The 26,580-nt window shown below is 41.7% G+C and overlaps 1 protein-coding gene across 5 annotated transcripts in view; it reads left to right on the forward strand.

The window, feature by feature from the left end:
- DNAH8 (dynein axonemal heavy chain 8) overlaps positions 1–22,556 on the forward strand; it is a 333,661-nt gene extending 311,105 nt beyond the window's left edge. For 3 of the 5 annotated variants that reach the window (XM_042938633.1, XM_042938632.1, XM_042938634.1), the window contains 4 exons: positions 1,062–1,214; positions 1,293–1,482; positions 18,826–18,947; positions 22,138–22,556. In XM_042938633.1, coding sequence (XP_042794567.1) covers positions 1,062–1,214; positions 1,293–1,482; positions 18,826–18,947; positions 22,138–22,425 — 753 coding nt within the window. In that variant the 3' untranslated portion in view covers positions 22,426–22,556. Of the gene's footprint in view, positions 1–8; positions 160–1,061; positions 1,215–1,292; positions 1,483–18,825; positions 18,948–22,137 lie in introns of those variants that run through there. The other 2 variants (XM_042938636.1, XM_042938635.1) reach the window with 2 other exon arrangements.
- The last annotated feature ends 4,024 nt before the right edge of the window (positions 22,557–26,580 follow it).

A 26,580-nucleotide genomic window follows, 5' to 3' on the forward strand; every position in this document is an offset into this window, starting at 1 on the left:
CCCACTAGAAGTGGCCCAACTGCAGGAAAACAGAGGTGTCCATTGCTCAGTGGGACACTTTAACACCATGCTAGCAAACCTAGCATGTAAAATGAGAAGGATGGAACAGATGAACTTGAGGGCCATCGTCTCTAACATTCCATGACTCAGGATGGGGCAGTGGGCATCTCCAGCAGAGAACCTACAGTTGAATGGCTTTCTGGTGATTCTGCAGACTGGTACATCAGTCTAAATTCTCTCCCACTCCATGTGCCTATCCTTACCCCTCATGTACTGGCATCTCTTGATAGTGGCCAGCAGAAGGTTCAGATCTCTGTATGAGCTCTTGCCAGGACTCACAGTCAATCTTTTCTTGGGCACAGGACACTAGATTGAAATGTGTATATATATTGGCTTATTTTCCAATAATTGTTATATTTTATTATTCCCACAACCAGATGCTTTTATATTGATCTCTTCAAAATGGTCAATAAATGATAACAAATGACAGGTGCTTAATGGCTCTCCCACGAAGTCAAATATTTTCATTGATTAGATTAGGAAAGGCTCTCTTTAGTCGCCCTGGCCAAGGCAACAGTGATCTTAGGACACTGCAGCCAATCGTTCATTGGTAACTGCTCTGTAAAGATTTTGTCCGTAATAACTTTCTGTGACATTTCTAATAACAACTCTGTAAGCATTATGAAAAAAAATTCCAAACTGTACTCTTATAAAGGTTAGATTGCAAAGGAATATTTAACTGACACTTAGTACTTAATCATTTAAAAGGGAAAAAAGGTACAATTCTATTTCAGCTTTTTAAAGTACATTTCCAATTATCAACTAAGTACAATCAATAGGAAATAAAAATCATTTTAGTTGAACAGTAGTTTTTGAGGCCCAGAAAATGGGGAATTTAATGGCAAGTTTGGTTCTGCAAAAGATATTTTAGAATCCATTTGGTAGAGATATATCCAGAGGAAGAAAAAGAACAGAGACAGGAGAGATCATTGGAAGAGAAATAACTGATGATAAAAGAAATTTAGAAATTCATTTCTTGTATGCTTTTTTTTTTTTTTAAGGTGAAGGCTCGTTTGATCAAGATGGGACATCTTAATTCAATGAACATATTTCTGAGACAAGAAATTGACAGAATGCAAAAAGTCATCTCAATACTTCGCAGTAGCTTGAGTGATCTAAAATTGGCCATTGAGGGAACAATCATTATGAGTGAGGTGAGCTATTATCTCAATTGTCATTTCCCTCTTCTGCTGATTTCTCTTGTTCTTGTATTTTAACTTTACCTTTTTCAGAATTTGAGAGACGCCCTGGACAACATGTATGATGCTCGCATACCTCAGATCTGGAAAAGAGTGTCCTGGGATTCATCCACACTGGGCTTCTGGTTCACTGAACTTCTGGAAAGAAACGCTCAGTTTTCTACTTGGATATTTGAGGGGAGGCCCAATGTATTTTGGATGACTGGTTTCTTTAATCCACAAGGTATGTGCTCATAGGAGAGCGGGTAAAGTTGGAAGGTGAGGGTAGTTGCACTGTGGGATGAATATATATATGATATATAATAATACAGAGGTACAGCTTGCTAAGTTCTGGGCATAGGCTTTCAAAGGCTGGGGAACACAGATGATCCTTCTGTAATTGTTTTGCAAATTCAATCTGAAATTCATTCTACCATTGCTTCCACAATATGGAGGCAAACCTTCCATTTTTCTTCTCACCTACTTCAGCAAGCCTGTGGTCAGGACATGTGAAATAGTAAAGTTTTATTCAGATCTTAGTTTTAAATGTTTTATGAAAATGTCAAACATGAAGCACCAAAACATGCAAAAATTTTTCTAGGTTGCAGGAAATTAGACTGATTTCAAAACTGATCATGTGGCATTTAGTGAACTTCTAGACTCGGCCACCTCTCAGTTTTTTATCCCCTGAAAAAGTGCTTTGTGATTCTGCTGCATTTCTTCCTTCACTCTAGAAATTCTTACTAAGTATTTTTTACTAAGTTACTAACCAGATGTCTATTGACATAATAAATTGTGCATAATTTGGTAAGCTCATAAAACCCACTATGGTTAAAGTTAGTGTTTTGGATTTAGAAATGTGTGGAGTTCATTGAATTCATAAAGTTCAGAGACACAACAACTTTTTGCCTTACTACAATACGGATAATTTTACTTCAAGTAATTCTTATTTTTTAAAGTTTTATTTAAATTCCAGTTAGTTAACATATAGTGTAATATGAGTTTCAGGTGTACAGTATAGTGATTCCACACTTCCATATATCACCTGCTGCTCATCACAAGTGCCCTTCTTAATCCCCATCACCTATTTCATCCATCCCCCCCACCAACCTCCCTTCTAATAACCATCAGTTTATTCTCTATAGTTAAGAGTTTGTTTTTTGATTTGCCTCTCCCTTTTTCCTTTGCTCATTTGTTTTGTTTATTAAAATCCACATATGAATGAGAGCATATAGTATTGGTCTTTCTTTGACTTATTTCGCTTAACATGATACTCTCTGGCCTTATCCATGTTGTTGCAAATGGCAATATTTCATTCCTTTTGATGGCTGAGTAATATTACATTGTGTATACATATACCATAACTTCTCTATCCATTCATCAGTTGATGGGCACGTGGGCTGCTTCCATAATTTGGCTATTGTAGATAATGTTGCTATAAACATTGGGGTGCAAGTGTGTCCCTTTTAATCAGCATTTTTGTATCCTTTGGGTAAATATCTAGTAGTGCCATTGCTGGATCATAGGGTAGTTCTATTTTTAACTTTTTGATGAACCTCCATACTGTTTTCCACAATGGTGGTACAAGTTTGCATTCCCAACAGTGCAAGACGGTTTCCCTTTCTCCACACCCTCACCAACACCTGTTATTTCTTGTGCTGTTGAGTTTAGCCTTTCTGACAGGTGTGAGGTGCTATCTCATTGTAGTCTTGATTTGCTTTTCTCTGACAGTGAGTAATGTTGAGCATCTTTTCAGGTGTCTGTTGGCCACCTATATTTCTTCTTTGGAAAAATGTCTATTCAGGCCCTCTGCCCAATTTTTAATTGGATTATTCATTTTAGGGGTGTTGAGTTGAAGTTCTCTATAGATTTTGGATACTAATCCTTTATCAGATATGTCATTTGCAAATATCTTCTCCCATTCTTTAGGTTTCCTGATAGTTTGCAGAAGCTTTTTTTTTTTTTTTTTTTTTTTTTTTTTTTGCAGTCCCAATAGTTTATTTTTGCTTTTGTTCCCCTTACCTCAGGAGTCCTATCTAGAAGGAAGTTGCTATGGTTGATGTCAAAGAGGTTACTACCTGTGTTCTCTTCTAGGATTTTTATGGTTTCAGGTCTCACATTTAGGTCTTTAATCCATTTTTAATTTATTTTTGTGTATGGTGTAAGAAAGTGGCCCAGTTTCATTCTTTTGCATGTTGCTGTCCAGTTTTCCCAACACCATTTGTCAAAAAGACCGTCTTTTTCCCACTGAATATTCTTTACTGCTTTGTCGAAGATTAATTGGCCATGTAATTATGGGTTCATTTCTAGGTTTTCTATTCTGTTCTGTTGATATAGGTATCTATTCTTGTTCCAGTACCATACTGTGTTGATCACTACAGGTTTGTAATATAATTTAAAGTCTGGAATTATGATGCTTCAAGCTTTGCTTTTCTTTTTCAAAATTGGCTTTGGCTATTTGGGGTCTTGTGGTTCCATACAAATTTTAGGACTGCTTGTTCTAGCTCTGTGAAAAATTCTGTTGGTACTTTGAAAGGGATTGAATTAAATATGTAGATTGCTTTCGATAGTATAGACATTTTAACAATATTTGTTCTTCCAATCCATGATCATGATCATGGAATGTCTTTCCATTTTTTTTCTGTCATCTTAAATTTCATTCATCAATGTTTTATAGTATTCACAGTACAGGTCTTTTTCTTGTTTGGTTAGGCTTATTCCTACGTATCTTATGGTTTTTGGTGTAATTATAAATGGGATTGATTCCTTATCTTTCTACTGCTTCGTTATTGGTGTATAGAAATGCAACATATTTCTGTATGTTGGTTTTGCATCCTGCAACTTTACTGAATTCATGTATACGTTCTAGCAGGTTTTTTTGGTGGAGTCTTTAGGGTTTTCTATGTAGAGTATCATGTCATCTGCATATAGTGAAAGTTTGACTTCTTCCTTGCTGATTTGGATGCCTTTTGTTTCTTTTTGTTGTCTGATTGCTGTGGCTAGGACTTCTAGTACTATGTTGAATAAATGTGGTGAGGGTGGACATCCCTGTCTTGTTCCTGACTATAGAGGAAAAGCTTTCAGTTTTTCTCCATTAAAGATGATATTAGCTGTGGGTTTTTTTTTTATATATGGCCTTTATTATGTTGAGGTATGTTCCCTCTAAACCTACTTTGTGGAGGGTTTTTTAAAATGAATGGATGTTGTACTTTGTCAAATGCCTTTTCTGTATCCATTGAAGTGATAATATGGTTCTTATCCTTTCTTTTATTATGTGGTGTATCACACTGATTGATTTGTGAATATTGAACCACTCCTGCAGCCCAGGAATAAATACCACTTGATCGTGGTGAATAATTCTTTTAATGTACTGTGGAATTTGATTTGCTAGTATCTTGTTGAGAATTTTTGCATTCGTGTTAATCAGGGATATTGGCCTGTAATTCTCCTTTTTAGTGGGGTCTTTGTCTGTTTTTGGAATCAAGGTAATCTGGCTTCATAGAATGAGTTTGGAAGTTTTCCTCCCATTTCTATTTTTTGGATCAGTTTGCGAAGAATAGGTATAACTCTTCTTTAAAGGTCTGATATAATTCCCCTGGGAAGCCATCTGGCCCTGGACTTTTGTTTGTTGGGAGATTTTTGATTACTGATTCAATTTCTTTGCTAGTTATGGGTCTGTTCAAATGTTCTATTTCTTCTGTTTTACTTTTGGTAGTTTGTATGTGTCCAGGAATTTTCCCATTTCTTCCAGATTGCCCAGTTTGTTGGCGTACAATTTTTGATAATATTCTCTTATGATTGTATTTCTGTGGTGTTGGTTGTGATCTGTCCACTTTCATCCATGATTTTATTTATTTTTGTCTTTTTTTTTTTTAATAAGTCTGGTTACAGGGTTATCAATTTTACTAATTCTTTCAAAGAATCAGCTCTTAGTTTTGTTGATCTGTTCTGCTGTGTTTTTGTTGTTGTTGTTGTTGTTGTTGTTGTTGCTTGTTTCTATGTCATTCATTTCTGTTCTAATATTTATTATTTCCCTTCTGGCTTTAGGCTTTATTTGCTATTTCTTTTCTAGCTCATTTGGGTGTAAGTTTAGGTTGTGTATTTGAGACTTTTCTTGCATCAGGTAGGCCTGATGGCTATATACTTCCCTCTTACGACTGTCTTTGCTGCATCTCAAGGTTTGGGACTGTCATGTTTCCATTTTCATTTGTTTCCATATACTTTTAAATTTCTTCTTTAATTTCCTGGTTAACTCATCCATTATTTAGTAGGATGTTCTTTAATATCTATGTATTTGTGGTCTTTGCACATTTTTTTCTTATGATTAACTTCAAGTTTCATAGCATTGTTGTTCTGAAAATACACATGGTGTGATCTCAATCTTTTTGTACTTGTTGAGAGCTGATTTGTGACCCAGTATGTGATCTGTTTTAGAGAATGTTTCATGTTAACTCAAAAAGAATGTGTATTCGGCTGTATTAGGATGAAATGCTCTGAATATATCTATTAAGTCCATCTGATCCAGTGTGTCATTCAAAGCCATTGTTTCCTTGTTGATTTTCTGCTTAGATGATCTGTCCATTGTTGTTAAGTGGGGGTGTTAAAATCCCTTACTATTATTGTACTATTATCAATGAGTTTCTTTATATTTGTTTTTAAATGACATATATATTTGGGTGTTTACAATTTGGGGGCATAAATATTTACAGTTGTTAGGTCTTCTTGGTGGAGAGACCCTCCCCCCCATTCATTATTTAGTTGCATGTTTTTTAACCTTCATGCATTTGTGGTGTTTGCAGATTTTTTTTCTTGAGGTTGACTTCTAGTTTCATAGCTACTTCAAGTAATTCTTGGCCCAAATAAAGTAATGTTGGATTCCTTACAGTTCAGCATCTTATAGGTCCACTTGTAATACAATTTAATTTACACATACAAATTTAACAGGTATTATTGCTACTCACAATATGGTTGAATCTCATATTCTCAAGTGAAGGAAGTCAGAACACATTGCAATTTGTTATACTGTGTACATTGTGATGTATGTATACTGTATAATTCCATTTACACAAAGAATCAAAACAGGCAAAACAGATCCATGGTATTAAAAGTCAGGCTAGTGGTTGCCCTTGAGGGAGAGGGCAGTGATTGCAAAAGGGCGCAAGGGGGCTTCTGGGGGCCTAGGAATGTTCCATTTCTTGATCTGGATGTTGGTTACATGGCTGTATTCTCTTGGTGAAAATTCGTCATGCTGTACACTTACGCAGTTTTCTTTGTATAAATAATACTTCAACAAATAGTATACCTTTAATTGTCCCCTGTGTACATACATTAATTCACTTCATGCATTTTTAAGTATCTTAACATTTTCTAAATTTAAAACATTAACCATGGCTGTTTTTATGAGCTTACAAAACTATACATAGTATATTACTGTGTCAATAGGCTTTATATTTGTAAAGGACAGCTCCCAGATTTCACTTATCTATTTTTCTCCCAGATTTTCCATTGAATTTGGGGAGGAAACATTTTTATTATGGTTCTCGGATTTCATGTGTCTACTTATGAGTGTCTCTTTCCTCCTTACCAGCCCTCAATTTGAGTGAGTTGTCACCAGGTAATTCCTGGCTTGAGGGCCTGAAGAAATAGCACTTAACTTAATTAGGATTGTCTAACCACCTTCCATTTGCTAGCCCCTCTGCTAGGTGCTTTCAATAGAGAGAGATTTGAGACCCAATTCATGCCCTAAAGGAGCTTCATAATCTGATTGGTAAGACAGACCCATCAGCAACTTTAACATAATGTGATAAGTGCTTCACCCGAGTGAGAGCTAAGTGCCATAGTAGTACAGAGGACAGGAAGATGAATTCTGCCAAGGCAAGGCTCCAGAAGAGCTTTATACAGGAAGAATGGGGTAGAATTTGCAGGGACTTGAGAAAGGGGCATTCCAGTCAGAGACCTGAGCAAAGACAAGGCATCTCCAGGGAAAGAAGGACAGCAGCATGGCCTGAGTTCAGAGAGGGGAGCAGAGGTGGGGGGCAGTGAGGCTGGCGTGTGGAGTCTCCTGGGGGAGTTTAGGCCACATCATAAAGGCAGTTGGAAGTCCCAATTCGGGATCAAATTGGGTCTTTGATCCAATTTGATTAAAGATCAAAGATCAAAAGATAATCCCAGGAGAAGGTAGAGAGTAGACTGGAGTATGAAGCTTCTGAGCAATAAGACTCTTACCAAGTCCAAGGGAGAGAGCCTGGGACCTTAACTAGGTGAAGAGGAAGGGACAGATCTGATGGGGTGACTAAATGGGGGACTTTTTCATTATTTATTTATTTATTTATTTATTTATTTATTTATTTATTTATTTATTTTAGAGAGAGATAGCAGGAAAAAGGGACAAAGGGGGAGAGAGACAGAGAGAGAGAGAGAGAGAGAGAGAGGATCCTAAGCAGGCTCCATGCTCAGCACAGAGCCCAGTGTGGGGCTCAATCCCACGACCCTGGGATCATGACCTGAGCCAAAGTCAAGGGTCAGAAGCTCAACTGACTGAGCCACCCACGCACCCTGATTGGGGGATCTTTGAGAGAATAGAGAGAGACAATGGCTGAGGCTAAAGGCCTGGTATAAGGCAGGGAGCGTTGGAAGAGGGACTGGCTGAGAGGGAAGCAAGGAGCACTGGATTTGTCAGCTAGTGCCGGTGGGACATCCAGGTGGAGAGGTGTGTTGGCAGACTTGGAATTTGGGAGAGGGGTAAAGATCAGTGATTTTTAAAAGGATGTGAGGTCATTAAGTGCATTTTTGATATTCAAGAACCAAGGTAATGGGGTTGGTTCATCCCTGGCCTTCCATAGACACAGACAAATTAAGTTGTATATCACAACACACAGTCTCTTTCCATGACTGTTTTTTTTTTCATTAGAAATATGACTTAAAATGGCAAAGTATTAATGTGAACTAATCTGTAATTGTTACTGTTTGTTAAGAAATGTCACAAGCCAGATCATTTTAAAAAATTCAAATGCAGATGTACATTTCAGTTTTCTTGTTATTATTTGTTAGTAATACCAATCCTTTCTCTTTCCTTAATTCCTGTTTTCAGGTTAAACTCTGATTCTTTCTCTCATGGCTCTCATGTCTTGGAAAGGCCTGGATTCAAGCATGCTACCTTTATGCACATGTACATAGACATATACCCTTGTCTTGTCTATGATTGCTTTTTATTTGTGGTGTAGCATAGTAGAGGTCAGCTTTCCCTGCACACTAATCACTTTTCTGCTTCCTTTTCCTTTTCTTGACATGAGAGAAAAATTACCTTCTGTTCCATATCACCTGACCAAATCTGGACATCACAAAGATTACAGCAATTTCATACATGTTCATAGGCAGTGTGCAAGCAGATAAAGCGCCTTCCAATTGGAAGCTTCTCTGATCACTATTTGACAATAATTGATTCTTAGCATGACTATATCTCCTGGGTTTTATATCTTCTAGCCCAGTCCCCTTCAATGAAATTTCTTTCTTTGGCTCAAGATATTTAAATAAATGGGTTTTTTTTTAATTAAAAAAAAAAAAAACACGTTGAAGTAAAACGTAATTCAGTTTGCAACAAGACCATAGTTTTATTACAAATACGTAGAGTCAAAATCACTTAGGCTATGAAATATTTGAAAATAAAATTTCACATATAACCATTTAGTTTTGTGTTCTTATAATGTAATATGGCATCCAGTACTGTCAGATGTGTGTTTCCGTGGCGTCTCTAAAGATTGCTCCTCAGGCCTAAGTGCCTTCAAGGCCCATGCTGCCACAAGGACAGGTGATAGCCTTGTGTGCCCCCCAGTCTGTGTCTGAGCTGAATGTTGTTTGTAGCACTGCTCCATTGCCTTATGGTGGTCTGATATTTTGTCAGTCATACTCGAAGAGGCTGAGTCAGCCGCCATGGAATGGTATTTTCAGTCCCCTTCACAATAATTTCTTGTAGTAGTTGATGAGCTCACCTATATGGCAGTTAGGCTTGATTATTAAAATGGTCAGGTGGGAGTGCCTGGGTGGATCATTTGGTTAAGCAGCTGACTCTTGATTTCAGCTCAGAGCATGATCTCATAGTGAGTTCGATCCCTGCGTCGGGCTCTATGCTCACAGCATGGAGCCTGCTTTGGATCTTCTGTCTCCCTCTCTCTGCCCCTCCCTCACTCACACATGATCTTCTCTCCCTTTCTCTCTCTCTCTCTCTCTCACTATCTTCCTCCCCCCCACTCTCTTTCTCTCTCTCTCAAAAATAAATAAATATTAAAAAAAAATGGTCAAGCTCTCTGTACCCATGACCCTATAATATTTGTTCAATGGCTCAACTTTTGGTAGTGCAGGGATTTGCACCCCAGTGATTACTCAGGTCCAAGAGGACCTTAGTACTCCAGCAATTGTTGATACACATGTTCACATATTGTTTAAGATTGTCCTTCTCAGGGGGCACCTGGGTGGCTCAGTCGGTTGGGCGTCCGACTTCGGCTCAGGTCATAATCTCACACTCCGTGAGTTCAAGCCCCGCGTCGGGCTCTGTGCTGACAGCTCAGAGCCTGGAGCCTACTTCGGATTCTGTATCTCCCTCTCTCTATGCTGCTCCCCTGCTCACGCTGTGTCTCTCTCTGTCTCAAAAATAAATAAAAACATTAAAAAAAAAAAAAGATTGTCCTTCTCAGGGTTCTTGAAGGAATTGTTCTGTCTCTTGTTCCCACAGGTGTACATTTTCAGAGTATCATGTACATATGATTTAGATTCTAATTTGTGTGTGTGTGTGTGTGTGTGTGTGTGCCTGTGTCGTAGGTGTAGAAAATGAGTTGTAATGAGCCTGGCTTCAAGTAGGGATTGACTGCCTTTCAAAACCTCTTAACTGATAGCCATGCTTTGTCATTTGTTGTTAGGTATGATTCACAGGTACTGCTGATGCAGAGGCTGAACATGCTCTTCAGACCTCACACCTCTATCTTAGATTGAATCATGTAGTATCGTTATTTTACAAATGTTTAACTCCACCTGGAGCCTGATGCCATTTGGATGCCAACTTCTGTTAGGTTTTCTGCTTTTTTTTCTCAGTGTCTCAACAATCCGTGTCAGTCTGACAAAGGAGATATCAGTGACAAGTTATACATAGTACAAATCAAGATTTTCTGTTAGAGGATTTTGCTAAAGCAAGGGGATAGGTATTTTTTGTCCTGTTATCTTTTTTTATAGTAAAAATTATCTATAACCTCTTGCTGGTGTATTTGTTTTCAGGGCAACATCATCAACTAGCAGCACTTTCTGAATGTTTGTCTTATAAAAAGCCTGACGTTTGTTGGGTGGAAAAATGCACCAAGGTTTAATAGAATTTTAGGATTAGAAGGGACTGGGAGATTTCTTCTAATCCCACAACAATCATAATCATTCCCCAAAGCCACTGTGTGCTGAACCAGAGCTTCCCCTAATGTCTGAGGGAAGCCAGGTGAATGGACCTCAGGGTTCTAAACCTCTGAGTGATAGTACTCACCTGCTCTATCCTCAAACCACAGAATGATAGGACGACTGTGGACACCTTAAAATGCCTCCAAAATGAGTAACAACCCATCTTCCTTGCCTTCATGTCACAGGGGCTTAGATGTACCTGGCTTCAGTCATAATCCTTATACACATCTCTTATAATTCTAGTTTCTGCACATCGTTATCTTCCTTACCAAGTGTCCAATCCCTTGTAATCTGGCCAGCCTCATCACTGCTCTCTCCAAGGCTACCAAACCTAGTGACCTTATTGCCAACTTCATTCCCCTTAACTATACTAGGATGCCAATTCTGGAAACTCTTCAACACCTTGGCTTTCGTCCATCGCCTTCCTTGGTTCTCCTCCTGTCTCTTCTAGGACTGCTTCTTAGTCCACTTTTGTAGGCTCTTCTCAAGCAAGTTCTGCCCTTGGCCCTGGTACCTACATGGATGATGTCAACCATTCTCACAGATGCAGCTGTTTATCTGCACATACGACTGACTCATCCAAAGTCCTTGTTTGAGATTCTGATTCTTCACTTCCAACTGTGAATGTAGAGTATTCCATACTCCTGTGAACCTCACCAGTACTGCCATCTGGTCATCTTCCTCCTAAACCACCCTCATCAAGATTCTGTACATTTGCTTATGTATCACCATCCTCCAGATCACCCAATCCTTGTGAATGGTCCTTTCATATCCAAACAGCTTTGAAGAGGGAAGCCAAGAAACCATAGTGTGGTAGAAGACAAGAGGGGAAAGTAGGAAGTAGTGATAGAAGCTGCCAGAAATCAAGTAAGATAGGACCAAACGTGGTCAGATGGCTTTATCAATAAGGAGATTGTTGGCAAAAGAAGTGTCAGTGAGGTGGATGGGGAGGTGGAGGAGTCAGACTTCAAGGTGAGTGAGTAGGACCACAGGAAATGGAGAGACAGAGAATATGAACAAGAAGGATAATTGTCTCAAGCAAGTTGGCTTTGAAAAGGAAAAGCAAGTTGGAGGAGTGGTTGTAAGAAGAAAGGATTTCCTTTTTCCTTCTTACAATGATAGGAGAGGCTTGAGTCTATTCAAATACGGTTGGGAAGAAGCCAGTAGAGAGAGATAGAAGGAGAGTGAGAGACAGACAGAGAGAGAGAGTGCACACAAAGATAACAGACAGAGATAAAAGAAGCAAAGAGGGGATGGCTTCCAAGAGGAGAGATGCACTCTGAGAGGGTGGAAGGACACCACACACATTGTAGGGAGGAATGAGTGTAGATGCAAGTGAGTTTGTCAGTTTGATGGCAAAGAGATAAGGGAGTTCTTATCTGATGCTTTCCATTTTCTCCTTGAAGAAGGACATGAAGTGATCTCAGGAGCAGGAAGGTGTTGGAGGAGAGACTTAAGGAGGGGGCAGAAGTTTGAGAAATTGGGCTACTGAGGGAGACAGGGAAAGATTCGTGGGTGGCTTTGAGAATCCTGTCGAGGACAGTGGCAATGATGTGGTGGTCTGAGTATTATTTGGCAGCCTGGAATAGGTATAGGAAGGGGGACATTTGGATTCATGTAGGATTGGAGTTTTGGCTGGGCAAGTGATGACAAGAATGAATCTAGACTACCTGGGAAAGAAGGGAAGAAAAGGTGGAGTTCAGGAGGTCTTCAGAAATGATAAGGTCAGGGAATGGAGAGGTCAAGATGCTAAATGGATGCTGAAGAGGCCCAGATGATCGAGGATGCTCAGTGAATGGAGGCAGATAGTATTTGGAGAGGGGAGGAGCATGTGGCCTGAGGGTGTGTTTGTCAAAGCAGCAGAGATTCTCATAAAGGATGGAGGAACAATTGGGAAGGACTGTGTCTTTAGAGTTGAGTAGGGCTCCAGTAAGGGGAAGAAGATGGAGAGAATGTTCTGTGAAGAGTTGGTTGACCATAGAACCACTCTAGGGGAAAAAATGGAAAGGTTTGATTGGGGCAAGGGAAAGGAAGCATAAAGTAGCACTCAGAGAAGGTAGAGCAGCTCAAGGAATTACATTTTGGCACATAAAACATGGTGGGTTTAGGGGACCGCAGAAGTAGCCCCAGCTTTCCCACTTATACTCAGGTTCTGTTGAAGCCAACCCTGTCCTGGATTAACAACATCACAGAGAGCATGTATGTCTCAAGGGACTGTGGAAGGAGTCCACTCATACAACTGACAGCCTTCCTAATATTTTGCTTGTACATGGGGCATTTCTGTTACTACTTGTCAAATTTGTTCTTAAAACAAATCTGGGTCAGTGACCTCTCAGTGGCCTGCTGTGTGGATCTTTTTACATAGCAGTATTTCTCAGCCCTACCTGTACAATAGAATCTCCTGCAAAACTTTTAATACATAGTAATGCCTGGGGCTCCAGACCAATTATATCAGAACCTCTGGTGATGAGGCCTCTAGTCTGGACAGTTAGTTTTCTTAAAAGCTCCCTTGGTCATTCTAATGTGTAAACTAGGCCTTAGACTACCCAGTATGTGGTCCACCAGCCAACAACATCAGTACTGCTTGGGAGCTTGATAGAAATGGAGAATCTCAGGCCCCTACCCTTGACCTACCTACTGAATCATAACCTGCATGTTAATAAAAGCTCCTTCCCCAGCTGATACCTAAGAACATTAAAGTTTGAGAAGCCCTGCCTTGAAACAATGCCAATGCCAGCGTCCCACCTCTAGATTCTGATTTTACTGATCTGGGTTGTGACATGGGAATCAGGAGTTATAAGACTTCCCAGATATTTCTAACTTGCAGCCAAGTTTAAGATCCCCCACCTTACAGCATCTAGCAAAGCATCAGGAGAGGTGCCTGGTGCATTTTTATTCAACCGGGTGGATCAGCCTCATCTTTGTTTAACGATTTCTGACCTTTATTTAACTTACTAATGAACTCTGTTTGCTTCTCATTTGGGGGAAAAACTGCCTGTCATATGCTTGCAGCAGGAACATCATTTCTCCTCATCTTTGAAGATGCTACTGGGAGGCTTGGTAACTAATAAGACAGGAAATAATGCCCAACCTAAGGCCCGTTACATAAAGACCGGTTCATTTATTAAAGAAAAAAAAAAATGGCCGATAGGAGCATCATTACCGAATACTAACCTCCTCCTTATCAAATTGAGACAAGCAACCTTCCTGATTAGTTATTTCTTTAGTCTCTTCTCAGGCCATGTTTGAAATGATACTTAAAGAACTCTACAGCTTTCTTTAGGCTGACTGATTGCACGAGTCGAACAACAGTAATTAGTTTGCTGAAATGTTGGGTTACTACTATTATAGGAATTAAGACACAACACATGTTATTTTAGACCTGAGTTTCCAAAGTACAACACTAGCTTGAAACTGAAAATTTTAAAGAAAAACTTGACAAGTCTTTTAAGATTTCATTGTGCTGTATGAGTGTGAAGGTGAAAAAATTTTTTTTAAACAGCTCATTTAGAACACATGCAACTCAGATGTTTGAATAGTCAAATCACCCATTTCCATGTGGGTGGTTAAATATCATGAAGAACAAAAGGTTATTATTGGTGAAGACTTCCCCCAACTTTTTGTTTCTCAATTCAAACATATGAAAGTATGAATCACTTTTCTACCACTGATGATTGAAATTTGGTTTAAGAATTATTAAAACTAAATTGGTGCCAAGACAAAAGCTTTTCAAGTTTTTATAAAGAAAAATATGTCAATAGTCTTTTAAAATTATACAGGCTTCAGGGGCACCTGAGTGGCTCAGTCAGTTAAGTGACCGACTCTTGATTTCAGCTCAGGTCATGCTCTCACAGTTTGTGAGTTTGAGCCCCGTATCCGACTCTGCACTGTGTCAGCGCAGAGCCTGCTTGGAATTCTCTCTCCCTCTCTCTTTGCCCCTGCTCCACTCATGCTATCTCTCTCAAAATAAATAAACAAACATAAAAATGTTTTAAAAAGAAAAATAAATAAAATTATACAGGCTTCAGAAAACAAAGATTTTGATTCCATTAGCCTTGATATTAGTCTACAAGAAAGGTGGCCATTCATTGTTTTAAATTCAATAGTGAACATTTCAGTGGATTTACTGCAATTGGAATTCCACAAGATCATGTTTTTCTTTTTAGGAAGCCAAAACAAAACTATCAAGACTTGAAAAACTATGTTATCTTCTCCATGTTCTCTGGGTGGGAATTACCCATAGAACAGTTCCCTGCCCTCCAGTCTCAGGCCTCAGATATATATATTTCTTTAACATTTCCCTTTCTTAACAGTTCAAGGTAATCTGTGTTCTAGATTCTACCTACTGGCATACTAAAAGTGCTACCCAAGCATTAGGAGGCATACTATTGAAGGAAACTAGACAACATCATGCATATCCCCTAGTAGGCAGGGGATAGGAGATGGTCTCTCCCTAATTGCACTGGAGGTTTTCAGAGCTCTTCAATAATGGCTGAAATCTTCAAAGCAGGTGTGTTACATAAGAGAGAACCCCAGTCATTCATCATCTGGCACCTATGTCATTGTCTGGAGTGCCGTATGAAGACAGGTTAAATTTGCAATTTAGTTGGAATTTAAAATGTTACAGAAAATTTCAATTATTCAATTTGTGCCGATGGACGGTTGAGACCAAGATTCATGTATTGTGCATTGTGAGCCGGTAGGTTCATAGATCAGGGATGAATTTTAAAATATTGCATAATAGGGTCAATTGAAATCCAACTACTCTACTTGGATACACAGTGTCTAATACGCCACATGGATGCATGCTTAGTGTTGAATGATGAAAATGACATTCATGGAGGGATTTACAAGAAAGAATTGGATTTGATTATTGTGGTCACTGTTGGTTTGCACCTCCCTGGGGAGCTTTGAAGGTGTACTCTGAAACCAGCCCCAAATGCAGAGAGCAGGGAAAGATGGAAGAAAGACGCAGGCCATTCAGATTGGTAGGTGGAAGGTTTTATAAGTAAGGACACTTACATAAAAGGTTTATCTTGGGTGGCCAGAAGCCAAATAGATCTCTGTACCCACCAGCCAAATGTTAAAAGTTTATATAGAGGACTTAACTGAGTTCAGTCATGTATACCATCCAGATGGCCTCAACAATACATCACTATCTCAAGGCTATGTCCTTAGGGCAGCTTCTGGAAGCAGGAAGGGCAAGTGGAACACACATTTCAAGGACAGGGGAGGGAATGAGGAGGCTCCAATTGCCCAAGTGCAGCTCACAGATCAGCTGGTGGCTGTGTCCTCTTGATGACCTTCCGCAACACTCTGTGACCAGCTCTTACAATCTCATGGGGCCTCCTCTTCCGCAATGGGACCTGAGCAGTCAGCAAGGGGTTTCACTAGCATGAAGCTGGCTCTTTCGGTAGCCATCTGGCCGCATAGGAGGGAGATACCACGCCAACAGAATGGACACATGCAAGAGAAAACACAGATTAAGACAATGATCCCCAAAGTTAGTCACAGCTTTTTTCACTGACAGCTCCGTGATTCTAACCACTGATTTATTAAGTTCCTTAGGTTGGGAGCTGGATCACTCAGGGCATTCACTGGTGTCTTCATGTGATTTAATAAAGATGATACGTTAGCAGACTCATCAGGAATGAGCAACATTCTATTTGGATAATGGCAGAGATACCTCCCTGTGAGGCAGTAATAATGTCCAAGGCCATCCTATTTTGGAAGACAGTTTTTCTCATTAGAGACATCTCAGTGTTTGGTAAGGACAGGCTCTGTTGGCTGTCATTCAAGGCTTGCTGGATGAATTTACTAAGAGCTTCTGTGTGTCCGATAACATCCTCCAGGCCAATGGAGGGACAGAGACTGTGGCCAAATGATTGGACCCGTGGAAAAAAACACACCCACCTTTCTGAGGAGAGGGAAGTTGGCAGTTTTAGGAACGTGGCCCTTGACCTGGTTGTGCATAGCATATGTGTTGGCTGGGGGGAGGCAGCCTGTCAGGCATGAGGAGATGGACTGGGGGGGTGTGATATGCCAGACCGGGACCCCCACCTTCTCCCCTCTTTGAGTGGCGAATGTTCTGTTTCAGGCATACTGCATCTCAACAGTCTGGCCTACAGCAGGACAGTGGGATCCCAGTGAAGATTGAGTAGTTCCCCCTCACCCAGGGGTGTGAAGTAACTCAGCCATCCCAGAAGGACATCCCATTGCAGTTTCCAGTAGATAACTCCTTTCCCAGGTGTGGTGGGGCTTGGTGTTCTCAGCAGCATAGCATGTTGACTCACAACGAGAGTGGGGACAATGGCTGTTTCCTGCAACTTCCCTACCTTTATGGTATTGGGTACCTTGGCAAGCATCCCCAGTCTGGCATATGGGGCAGCAGGCCCTACTGGTTGATCATTCAAATGCATTAAAGCCTGGGACAGTGCTTTAGCCCACTGGGCCAAGGTGGTTTTACCTTTAATTTAATCTGCTGCTTTAATATTCCAGTTTTCCTTTCTACCAACATTCCCTGCTGTTTGAGGTTATATGGGAGATGGAACTGACATTCAATGCCACGTAATTTTGCCTAGTCTCACACATCATGACCTTTGGAATGTGACTCCAGATCACTGTCTGGTCACTGAGGGCTTCCTTATGTGTACTTAGCTTCTTTAATCCCTTGACGATGGTAGCCTGCTTTGTGTGGTGACGGGACAGCTTGGGTTAGGCCAGATGTGGTATCTGCACGAACAAAGGCCTCACCTTTAGCCTAGACCCCCATGCTTTTGCACATGCTATTCCTCTAACTGGAATTGTCCCATTTGGTAAACTCCTACATACCTTATAGGAGTCACCTTCAACTTCATCCTCTTGATTCAGCCTGCCTTGAGCTGTCTTCCCGAGTGGTTTATTTTGTTTACACCTCTGCTCATAACAACACTGTGTTATATGCCTTGCCTTCCTCCACATTTCTTCTAGACTGAGCTCCTTTAATGCAGGGTCCATGGATGGCCTATTCATCTTTGTGGTCATCCCACCAAGAGCTGTGCCTGGCATGCGAGAGCTACTCCTGAGAGACTTAACGAATGAATGAATGAATGAATGAATGAATGTGGGCCTCCCCAAGTGTCTAATTCAGTTACCAGGAAGGGACTTGGAAACTGGAAGAACTGGACTCCCTCATTAAGCCAAGCTAGGGCCTAGTTTTTCTTTCCAGCTTCAAGGGGTAGTAACTCAGTTCCTGTTATTATGTCTTGCAACTTCTTCTCTTCCCTCTGTTCCCAAACTTGATACAATATTCTCACATGCTGGTGCATAATAATGCTCAGATCTGACAGGGAGTAGGGGTGGGGGACATAACATATTCCAAAATTTATTTATGATTTTCACTATTAACATGGGAGCCAAATGTAATATAGAGGTCACAGATAAAATCTTCTTAAGGTTTTGAAGTCCATTTGAAGTTTAGGGTGTAGTTTCTAACATTAATTGCTGCTCTCCAAGAAAGGCTTCTCCTGTTGAATTGAATGGCATGGTTTGCAAATATTGTATTAAGTTTAAAGAAAGGCCACAATATGTGTAACCTTGTATTGCCTTAAAAATAACCGTATTATGCACATTAAAACACATAGATTTCCTTTCCGGTGTGATTGCTTTGTTTGATCAAATTGAAAGTTGGGTTTTCTATTTTGGCATTATGCCTTGTTTCCTTAGACAAAATGAAATTGTTCCATTATAGCAAATAGAAGCTTGATAATGGTTTGATTCTAGTTTTAGTTGGAATGCTGATCGCAGAATATTTGCCATTCCAGTCTTGTTCCTAAGCAGTGTGATTTCAAATAGAGACGAGGAGCTAGGCCTGGATTACAATCTTTAGACACTTGAGTGGTTGAAACCCCATGAGAGTTTCAAACCAAAGCTCTCTCCGAGGCAGAAAGGGTGCTGCTTTCCTGCTGTCAGCCAGCAAGGAATACTTAGCTCATTGCAGGTCCCCATAGAAACAAAACACAGAAAGAAATGTGCCCCTCAGGTTCAATCTCAGCTCCTCTTGGGTGGGCACGCATTTGGAGGTTGATAAGCAGCTAACACTTGGAGCTTCTTCCTGTCTTGTTTCTCGAGTGGACTGATCTAAGGCATCGGCATTATCTTTTTTCTTTTCTTTAAGGCTTCCTCACAGCAATGAGGCAGGAAGTGACCCGCGCCCACAAAGGCTGGGCCCTGGACTCTGTGACCATCCACAATGAAGTTCTGCGGCAGACCAAGGAGGAGATCACATCACCCCCTGTGGTAGGCACCACTGGGCAAATAGCAGGGGCAGTTCTGGAACCAGTGTTGCAAGTTCACATTCTGCTTAAAACTGACTGATGAGTGCCTCGGTTAAGACCTGTTGAGATGCAGTATGCCTGAAACAGAACATTCACCACTCAAAGAGGGGAGAAGGTGGGGGTCCCGGTCTGGCATATCACACCCCCCCAGTCCATCTCCTCATGCCTGACAGGCTGCCTCCCCCCAGCCAACACGTATGCTATGCACAACCAGGTCAAGGGCCACGTTCCTAAAACTGCCAACTTCCCTCTCCTCAGAAAGGTGGGTGTGTTTTTTTCCACGGATACATTCATTTGGCCACAGTCTCTGTCCCTCCATTGGCCTGGAGGATGTAATAGTGCATACAGAAGCCCTTAGTAAATTCATTCAGCGAGCTCCAAGTGGTAGCTGCGTATCAACCTCCAAATGCATGTCCACCCAAGAGGAGTTGAGATTGAACCTCAGCTTTGTAGGTGGGGTTTCCTCGGTCATAACCAGGAGACTTTGACGCTGAAACCTCCTCCATTTGCTGGGGCAGGAATTAATGCCAAGCACTGGAACTCCCCAGACAGCCTTTCTTTACAACGACAAGTTACACTTGTGTCTGCTAAAAAAGGGTTTTCCACACGTCTCCTGCTGCAGCTGTGGGCTGCTCACAGACTGGACGAGTGTGGAGGGCAGTAGAGACCAATAGTATTCGCAGTCCTGAGCTCTGGGCCAGTTCCAGCAGTGCCCCCACTAGCTGCGGGACCCCTTGGTGGAGGGACCCCTGGAGGGGAGAAGAGCAGGGGCCCGAGGTAAGCAGACGCCATTGAGAGCCACTGCTTGGCACTTACCTGCTCTGTGAACTTGGGCAAGTTCTTTAATTTTTTGACCTCAACTTCTTCCTCTGTGACATAAGGCCAGTAATTCAACCTCATGAAAGATGGTTGTGCCAATTCAATGGAATCATTTAGGACCCCACATAGGTACTCAATAAATCTTAGCCCCGTTTTCCCTTCCTCTGTGACTTTCACTCCCTCAATTGCCAAAGAAGAAGCCTGGACCAGATGAATTCCAAATTCTGGCCCTTTCTGCCACTTTACAGCAAGGGTTGCCTCCTTCCAGCGTCCAATGCCTGTCCTCACTCTGTCTGCCATCTCACGAGAAGCACACCAGTATATTTCCACCAGTGATCTCTCCATTCAAGTAGACCTAAACTATTTCAATCATGCCCTTCCAGATTCTTCTGGCGTTTTCTCATCATGCAATTCCAAAGTCATGTCCACATTTGTAGGTATTTGTTAGAGCAGTACTGAGATATGTATGTGTTTCCTAAGGCTGTTGCAACAAAGTACCACAAATTGAGTGGCTTAAAACAACAGCAGTTTATTTCCTCAGAGTTTGGGTGGCCAGAGGTCTGAAATCAAGGTGTTGGCAGAGTTGGTTTCTTCCAAAGGCTCGGGGGGTGGGGGTGGGGGTGGGGGGTGGGGGGTGGGGAGAGGGAATCTGTCCCATGTCTCTCTCTCAGCTTCTCATGGTTGCAGGCAGTCCTTGGTATCCCTTGGCTGATAGTGGTAACACTTCAGTCTCTGCCTCCATTATCACATGGCCTTCTTCCCTATGTGTACCTCTGGGTATCCCCTCCTCTTCTTACAAGAACACCAGTCATATTGGGTTTAGAGCCCACCTTAATTCAGTATGACCTGAACTAATTAGATCTGAAAAGCCCCTACTTCCAAATGGTCACATTCTGAGATCCTAAGTGGACGTGAATTTTTGGGTGACACTATTGCAAAGTTCTGAGATTAAAAGGAACCTAGAAGGGATACAGTTTACCGTCGGATGGTATCTACATTTTATATCGTTCATGTAGTAATTGTCACTACCAATGATGGTAATCATACATATGTCCTGATTTTCTGGGATTGCCCATTTTACTGTCAGACCATGTACTTTAGGTTTTGGTCCCCAAAATATGGTCCTCATACGCTTGGGTCACATGAGGGGGATTCCAGGAAACACTTGGCAATTAATTTCACTCTCTCTTATAATAAGTCTACATTTGCTTCCCCTTAGCTACTCCTCATTGGAAAGGAAAAATGGTTACCATCTTCTACCTAGATATATCTTATGGGCTTACATGATTATCAGAGTTTCCCGTGATTCCCTTTAGCCTTTCTTTTCTTACTGAATATGTGTTCTATGGCTCCCCATGGCCTATAACGTAAAGTTCAAACTCTTCAGTTTGACATCTGTAGTCTTCCACGGTCAAGCCCTAACTTATTTTATGACCATTAAACTCTCTGCTAAATAAAATGCCTGGGCTTTCCTAGCCATCCTACCTATCTTTGTACTATATTGCTTCTGCCTGGATGCCTGCCCTCTCTCCTCTTTCTTTCCAAAAGCAGCCCACCCTTCAAAGCTGTCTCTTCCACAAAGACCCTCAAGCACTCCAGCCCAAGGTGGCCTTTCACCTCAAGTCACTGCACTTAGTCTCAGTGTTGGTCACCAGGCAGCCTCTCTAAAAAGTGTGTGCTTGTATTCAGTTCATGTCTTTCTCCCCGATTTAATGGTGAAGACCTCAAGGGCAGGGCCCCTTTGTGTGAAAGAGAGACACAGGATAACAAGCAGCCACTGTTGAACTAACACACCCCCTCCCTGACTATCAGGCCTGCTCGCCTTCTACCACAACTGGCCTCTGGGGGCGCTCTGGCTCTCCTGCTCTCTGGGCCTGGCTGCACAACTCTCACTGAATGACTGAGATGGTTAGAGCGGCATGTTGGCTAGGCTGGCACAGGCTGAGATCCCGCATGGCGCCCGGCTCCAAATCCTGTTCCTTGTTCTGACCCTACATGACAGACCGGGCCTCTCTGAGACTTTTATCTCTACGCACAGGTGATTTGGTGCTGCTGGCTAAGTCTGTCGTCCCCAGCGGGCTAGCCCTCTGCTCAAATAAGCAATAACGGCATGTTTCCACAGCCCTTATGGCCTCAAGATAGGCCGCAGGAGAAAATGGGGCTCAGTATTTTACTCACGCAATGCACCCAGTGGTATTTGTTCTTCTGGTGGCATTTTAAGACTGGTGTATGTCTTCTTTCTAAACTGATGACCTTTATTACAGTAATGAATGTCCATCTCACAGCGCCTAAGTTTTAAAAAAATCCTATTACCTCGTGCTTGACTCTTCCAGGAAGGTGTGTATATTTATGGGCTCTACATGGATGGAGCAGCCTGGGACAGACGGAATGGGAAGCTTACAGAATCTACTCCCAAGGTGCTCTTCACACAGCTGCCTGTGCTGCATATCTTTGCCATTAATTCCATCGCACCCAAGGACCCCAAGCTGTATGTGTGTCCTATTTACAAGAAACCGAGGCGTACTGACTTGACCTTCATCACCGTGGTGTACCTGCGAACAGTTTTGTCCCCAGATCACTGGATCCTGAGAGGAGTGGCTCTTTTGTGTGACATCAAGTAAATTCACTTCCACTTATTGAGGGCACCTGAGCCATGTACCCAGCCAGTGCTATTGAGAGGCCTGGCGCTTTGTGTCTTTTCTCCCTGGTAATTGTTTGATTACTCTTTTTAAATTAAAAAATTGATACTCTACAATCACGTGTGTGTGTGTGTGTGTGTGTGTGTGTGTGTGTTTCCTTATATCAATATTCAAAAAGACAATTCTAGTGTAATGCATTTTATCCCAGGCAATCATATTCCATTATAATCATTTTATGTAGATAAAGCCCTTCCTTCGTGTTAGAGCATTGGAAGGTTTAAATTTTTCTAAAAATCCAAAACAAATTATTAATTTGTTGTATCCTGAAAGGGGCATGACAGATGCAAAGTTTTCTCTCAAATAAAAACTGCATTGCCCTGGAATAAAATCTACCCCTGTGTATGTCTGTGCTAATGTGCTATCCACTGCCTGTTTGGGTTTGGCCTTGACTCCATGCTTGTGAAATGGAAACTGAAGGGGTCCAGTCAGTACCCCTTAGGAGTTACAGCTGTGTGGTGTGACATGTTTGAGACAGCAAATCCACTGGGATGGATGCTCTTGTCATTTATTTCACTTTTATTTAATATATTTTATTTTATTTTTGAGAGCTTTTGAGGCCCGGAGAACTCTGAGTCTCCAGCTCTCTCCACCCACCCCCCCCCCAACAACCCCAACTCTGCAGGAGATAATGAAGCACACATTTCTAGGCAGCAAATGGAGAAGGAAAAACAAACTCCATCAAACGAAATTGGGTTACATGCAGAATGCCTTAAAAAGCCAAGTCTTTAAAAAGTGAAGCTATTTCTTACTCTGTAGCTGGTCTGAAACTCAGCATTAACCTTTATTTCCTGCTAAAGGAAATTGTCAATTTAACAAAACAGATGAGGTCCTATATTGAATGCTCACACAGCTTCAGGATAGTGAAGTGTCTCCACTGGCCTTCTCGTCTAGAATTCTCTTGCTCACCCTCAGCTAAATTCACCAATTTCATTCCCCCTGTCTATTCGGAAGGAAGGGAGCATTTCATGTTGCCTTGATCTATCATCCTCTGTCACTCTGATCAGAGATGCCAATGAGAGACAGAACAAGATGGCCAAGCAGCAGCCTGGGTTGAGGCATCCAGGGAAGACCCCAGAAAAAATCCCCCCATAGTCTAGGATACTTTCCAACGGGAGAAAATATATTGTGGAACGCACGTTAGAGTAGTGGCCTCTGCTACGCTCTGATACTGATTCAATGTCAAAGCCATAGAGCTTTCCAGGGCAGTTTGAAAACTAAAGTAACCAAGCCCCCAGCCCAAGTGTTTTTTGGTATTTCCCTTGTCCAATAGACACACTAAAGAAAAGGATGGAATTCTCTGGAAAGAATGTTCTCCTGAACGCAGGCTAGAATTTGGAAGTTCCTGATGCTCTGGGGGAGCACAGAGGAAATAAAGTGCATTATAGCACACCAACCTGCAGGTCCCAAGATAACACACACACACACACACACACACACACACACTTTATTCATATTCCTGTCCAGTTGCTAAAACGATTGAAGGCAAACTGCATAATCTAAACCCCTGGATCACGGTAGGCTTTCAGAGAATAACAATGAGGTTCCGTGTTCCCTAATGACTTTAACATCTTATGGAAAATTGGGAAAGAGATGGAAAGATGTGAATCTAGAGAGGGTATAGATGAGACTGTTTACAGCCACAGACCATCTCCTGGGAACTTTTCACTAATTATTTTGTTCTGTGTCAGCACGGAGGAGAGAGAGAGAGGGAGGCTGAGGCCACCCTAGGAATGAGTGCCTGCTACCCAAGCCATGCCTCAAAATGCTCTTCTCTATCGGAGGTGCTTCTCAGTTATCCCCAGTTTTGCAGAGCTGGCTGGGGCCCAGTTCTGCTTTCTTTGGGCTCATTAAATGGTTTCATTAGACATTTTGAGCCATTGAACTTCCATAAACACATAACCATTTTCTCAGCAAAATTGTTGCTCTTTCACTAATTATGTAATTTGCCACACTTGAGTGAAGGAGACCTGGTGAGCATAAAGAGCAAAGCATGAGGACAGGATGGTCAAGCTAACTGAAGCTGGGAGGGAGGCAGAGTAATTTTTTTGCCTCCTCGGAATCAGCCCACAGATTCTCATTTTGGTCTCGGCAAAATGAGCAACGAGATTTGTACCTTCGTTGATTTAAAATGTTATTTCAGTTTGGACTCCGAATAAAAATAAGACCAAAGGAGAAGTGTCTAAAGACATGTCTTCTAAAAGGGATTGGTCTTGTGAGTGATGTTGCATGAATGAGCCCCACTCTTTGCTGTCAGAGACCTCAGATGAATAGGGGACTCACCTGCAATGTGAGTATGACTTGGGGCCATGACGTATGAAAGAATGGTTAAAGAAGTCCAGGGGTAAGGGATGCACTTGAAGACAAATTAATATTTCAGTTGGGTCTTGGTCTTTCCATTGATGGTCCCAAAATGGTACCAAGATAGTAGATGAATGTATTCCAAGGAAGGGAAAAGCATGAGGGGGGGAATGGTATGCAGATGGGAAGCTACATTTAGAGCCAGAGGCCGGGCCAGGTAGTGCCCTCCTCAAGAGCTTTCAGTGAGTTTCCATCACTCCAAATACCAAAGCCCTCCATGAGCTGGCCTGAAATAAAATTTCTTCCTTGTAGTCCACTACCACGCAGTTTGCTCAATTATGACTATTTGATGTTCCCTGAGCATCACACATACTTTCATCCTCATATTGTTTCCTTATCAAGGAAACCTCTCCCGTGTAGAACAACTGGAACCTTCCTACACTGCTGGAGGCAATGTAAAATGGGACCACCATTTTGGAAAACAGCTGGACAGTTTCTTAAATTTCTTACACTGTTAAATTTCTTACACTGTTAAAAAATTAGATTTCTTACACTGTTGACTGAACCAGCTACCATATGACCTAGAAACTTCACTCTTGGATATTTGCCCAAGGAAATAAAAGCATTGTGCATACAAAGACTTACACATGAATGTTCCTAGGAGCTTTGTTTGTAGTACCAGCAACTGGAAACAACTCAAATGTCCATCCATGCCTGAGTGGATAAACAGATTATGGCACACTCATTCTATAGAATACGACTCTGCAACAAAAAGAAATAAACTATCGATACGACTACAACATGGATAAATCTCGAAATAACTTTGCTATGTTAAATGATCCAGGTGAAAAAAAGAGTGCATGATGTATGGTTCCATGATATATGTAAAATTTCAGAACATGCAAACCAGTCTTTAGTGACAGAGAGCAGATCAGTGGTTTCCTGGCAGGGTGAGAAGAAGGGGGCAGAGGAAAGGGATTACAAAAGAGCAAGAAGAAATTCTGGGGAGCGATAGATGTGTTCATTCCCTTGGTTGTAGTGATGATTTCACACGTGCCAAAATGTATCAAGTTGTACACTTTAAACATGTACGGTTTTTGTACTTCAGCTATACCTCAATAACACTGTGACGAGGGGCGCCTGGGTGGCCCAGTCCGTTAAGCGTCCGACTTCAGCTCTGGTCATGATCTCATGGCTCGTGAGTTCGAGCCCTGTGTTGGGCTCTGTGCTGACAGCTCAGAGCCTGGAGCCTGCTTTGGATTCTGTGTCCCTCTCTCTCTGGGCCTCCCCTGCTCTCTCTCTCTCTCTCTCTCTCTGAAAAATAAATAAACAATAAAAACCAATGAACAAAACAAAACCCTGTAATGAAAAGTTCTCCCTACACTACTTGATCCATTTTTTTTTTTTTTTTAGTGTTTATGTTTGAGAGAGAGAGTGAGCACACGTGTGAGCGGGGAGAGCCGGGGGGGGGGGGGGGGGGCAGGGGAGACAGAGGATCTGAAGCAGGCTCTGAGGGGACAGCAGTGAGCCCAATGTGGGGCTTGAACTCACAAACTGTGAGATCATGACCCCAGCCGAAGTTGGACGCTTAACTGACTGAGCCACCCAGGAGCCCCTCGTCACAGTGTTATCCTTTCTGTGACAACTTCCATGACCCCTGTCCCTCCACCAAGTGGGATTTATTGCTTCTCCTGCAGCATTTTGGTTGCAAATGAATTTGGCAATTTTAGTCTTAGGAATTAGTAACATATGCCTGTCTCCCCACTCTACAGAAGCTTC

Source organism: Panthera leo, chromosome B2 (genome assembly GCF_018350215.1).
Source record: "Panthera leo isolate Ple1 chromosome B2, P.leo_Ple1_pat1.1, whole genome shotgun sequence".
Classification (NCBI taxonomy): Eukaryota; Metazoa; Chordata; class Mammalia; order Carnivora; family Felidae; genus Panthera; species Panthera leo.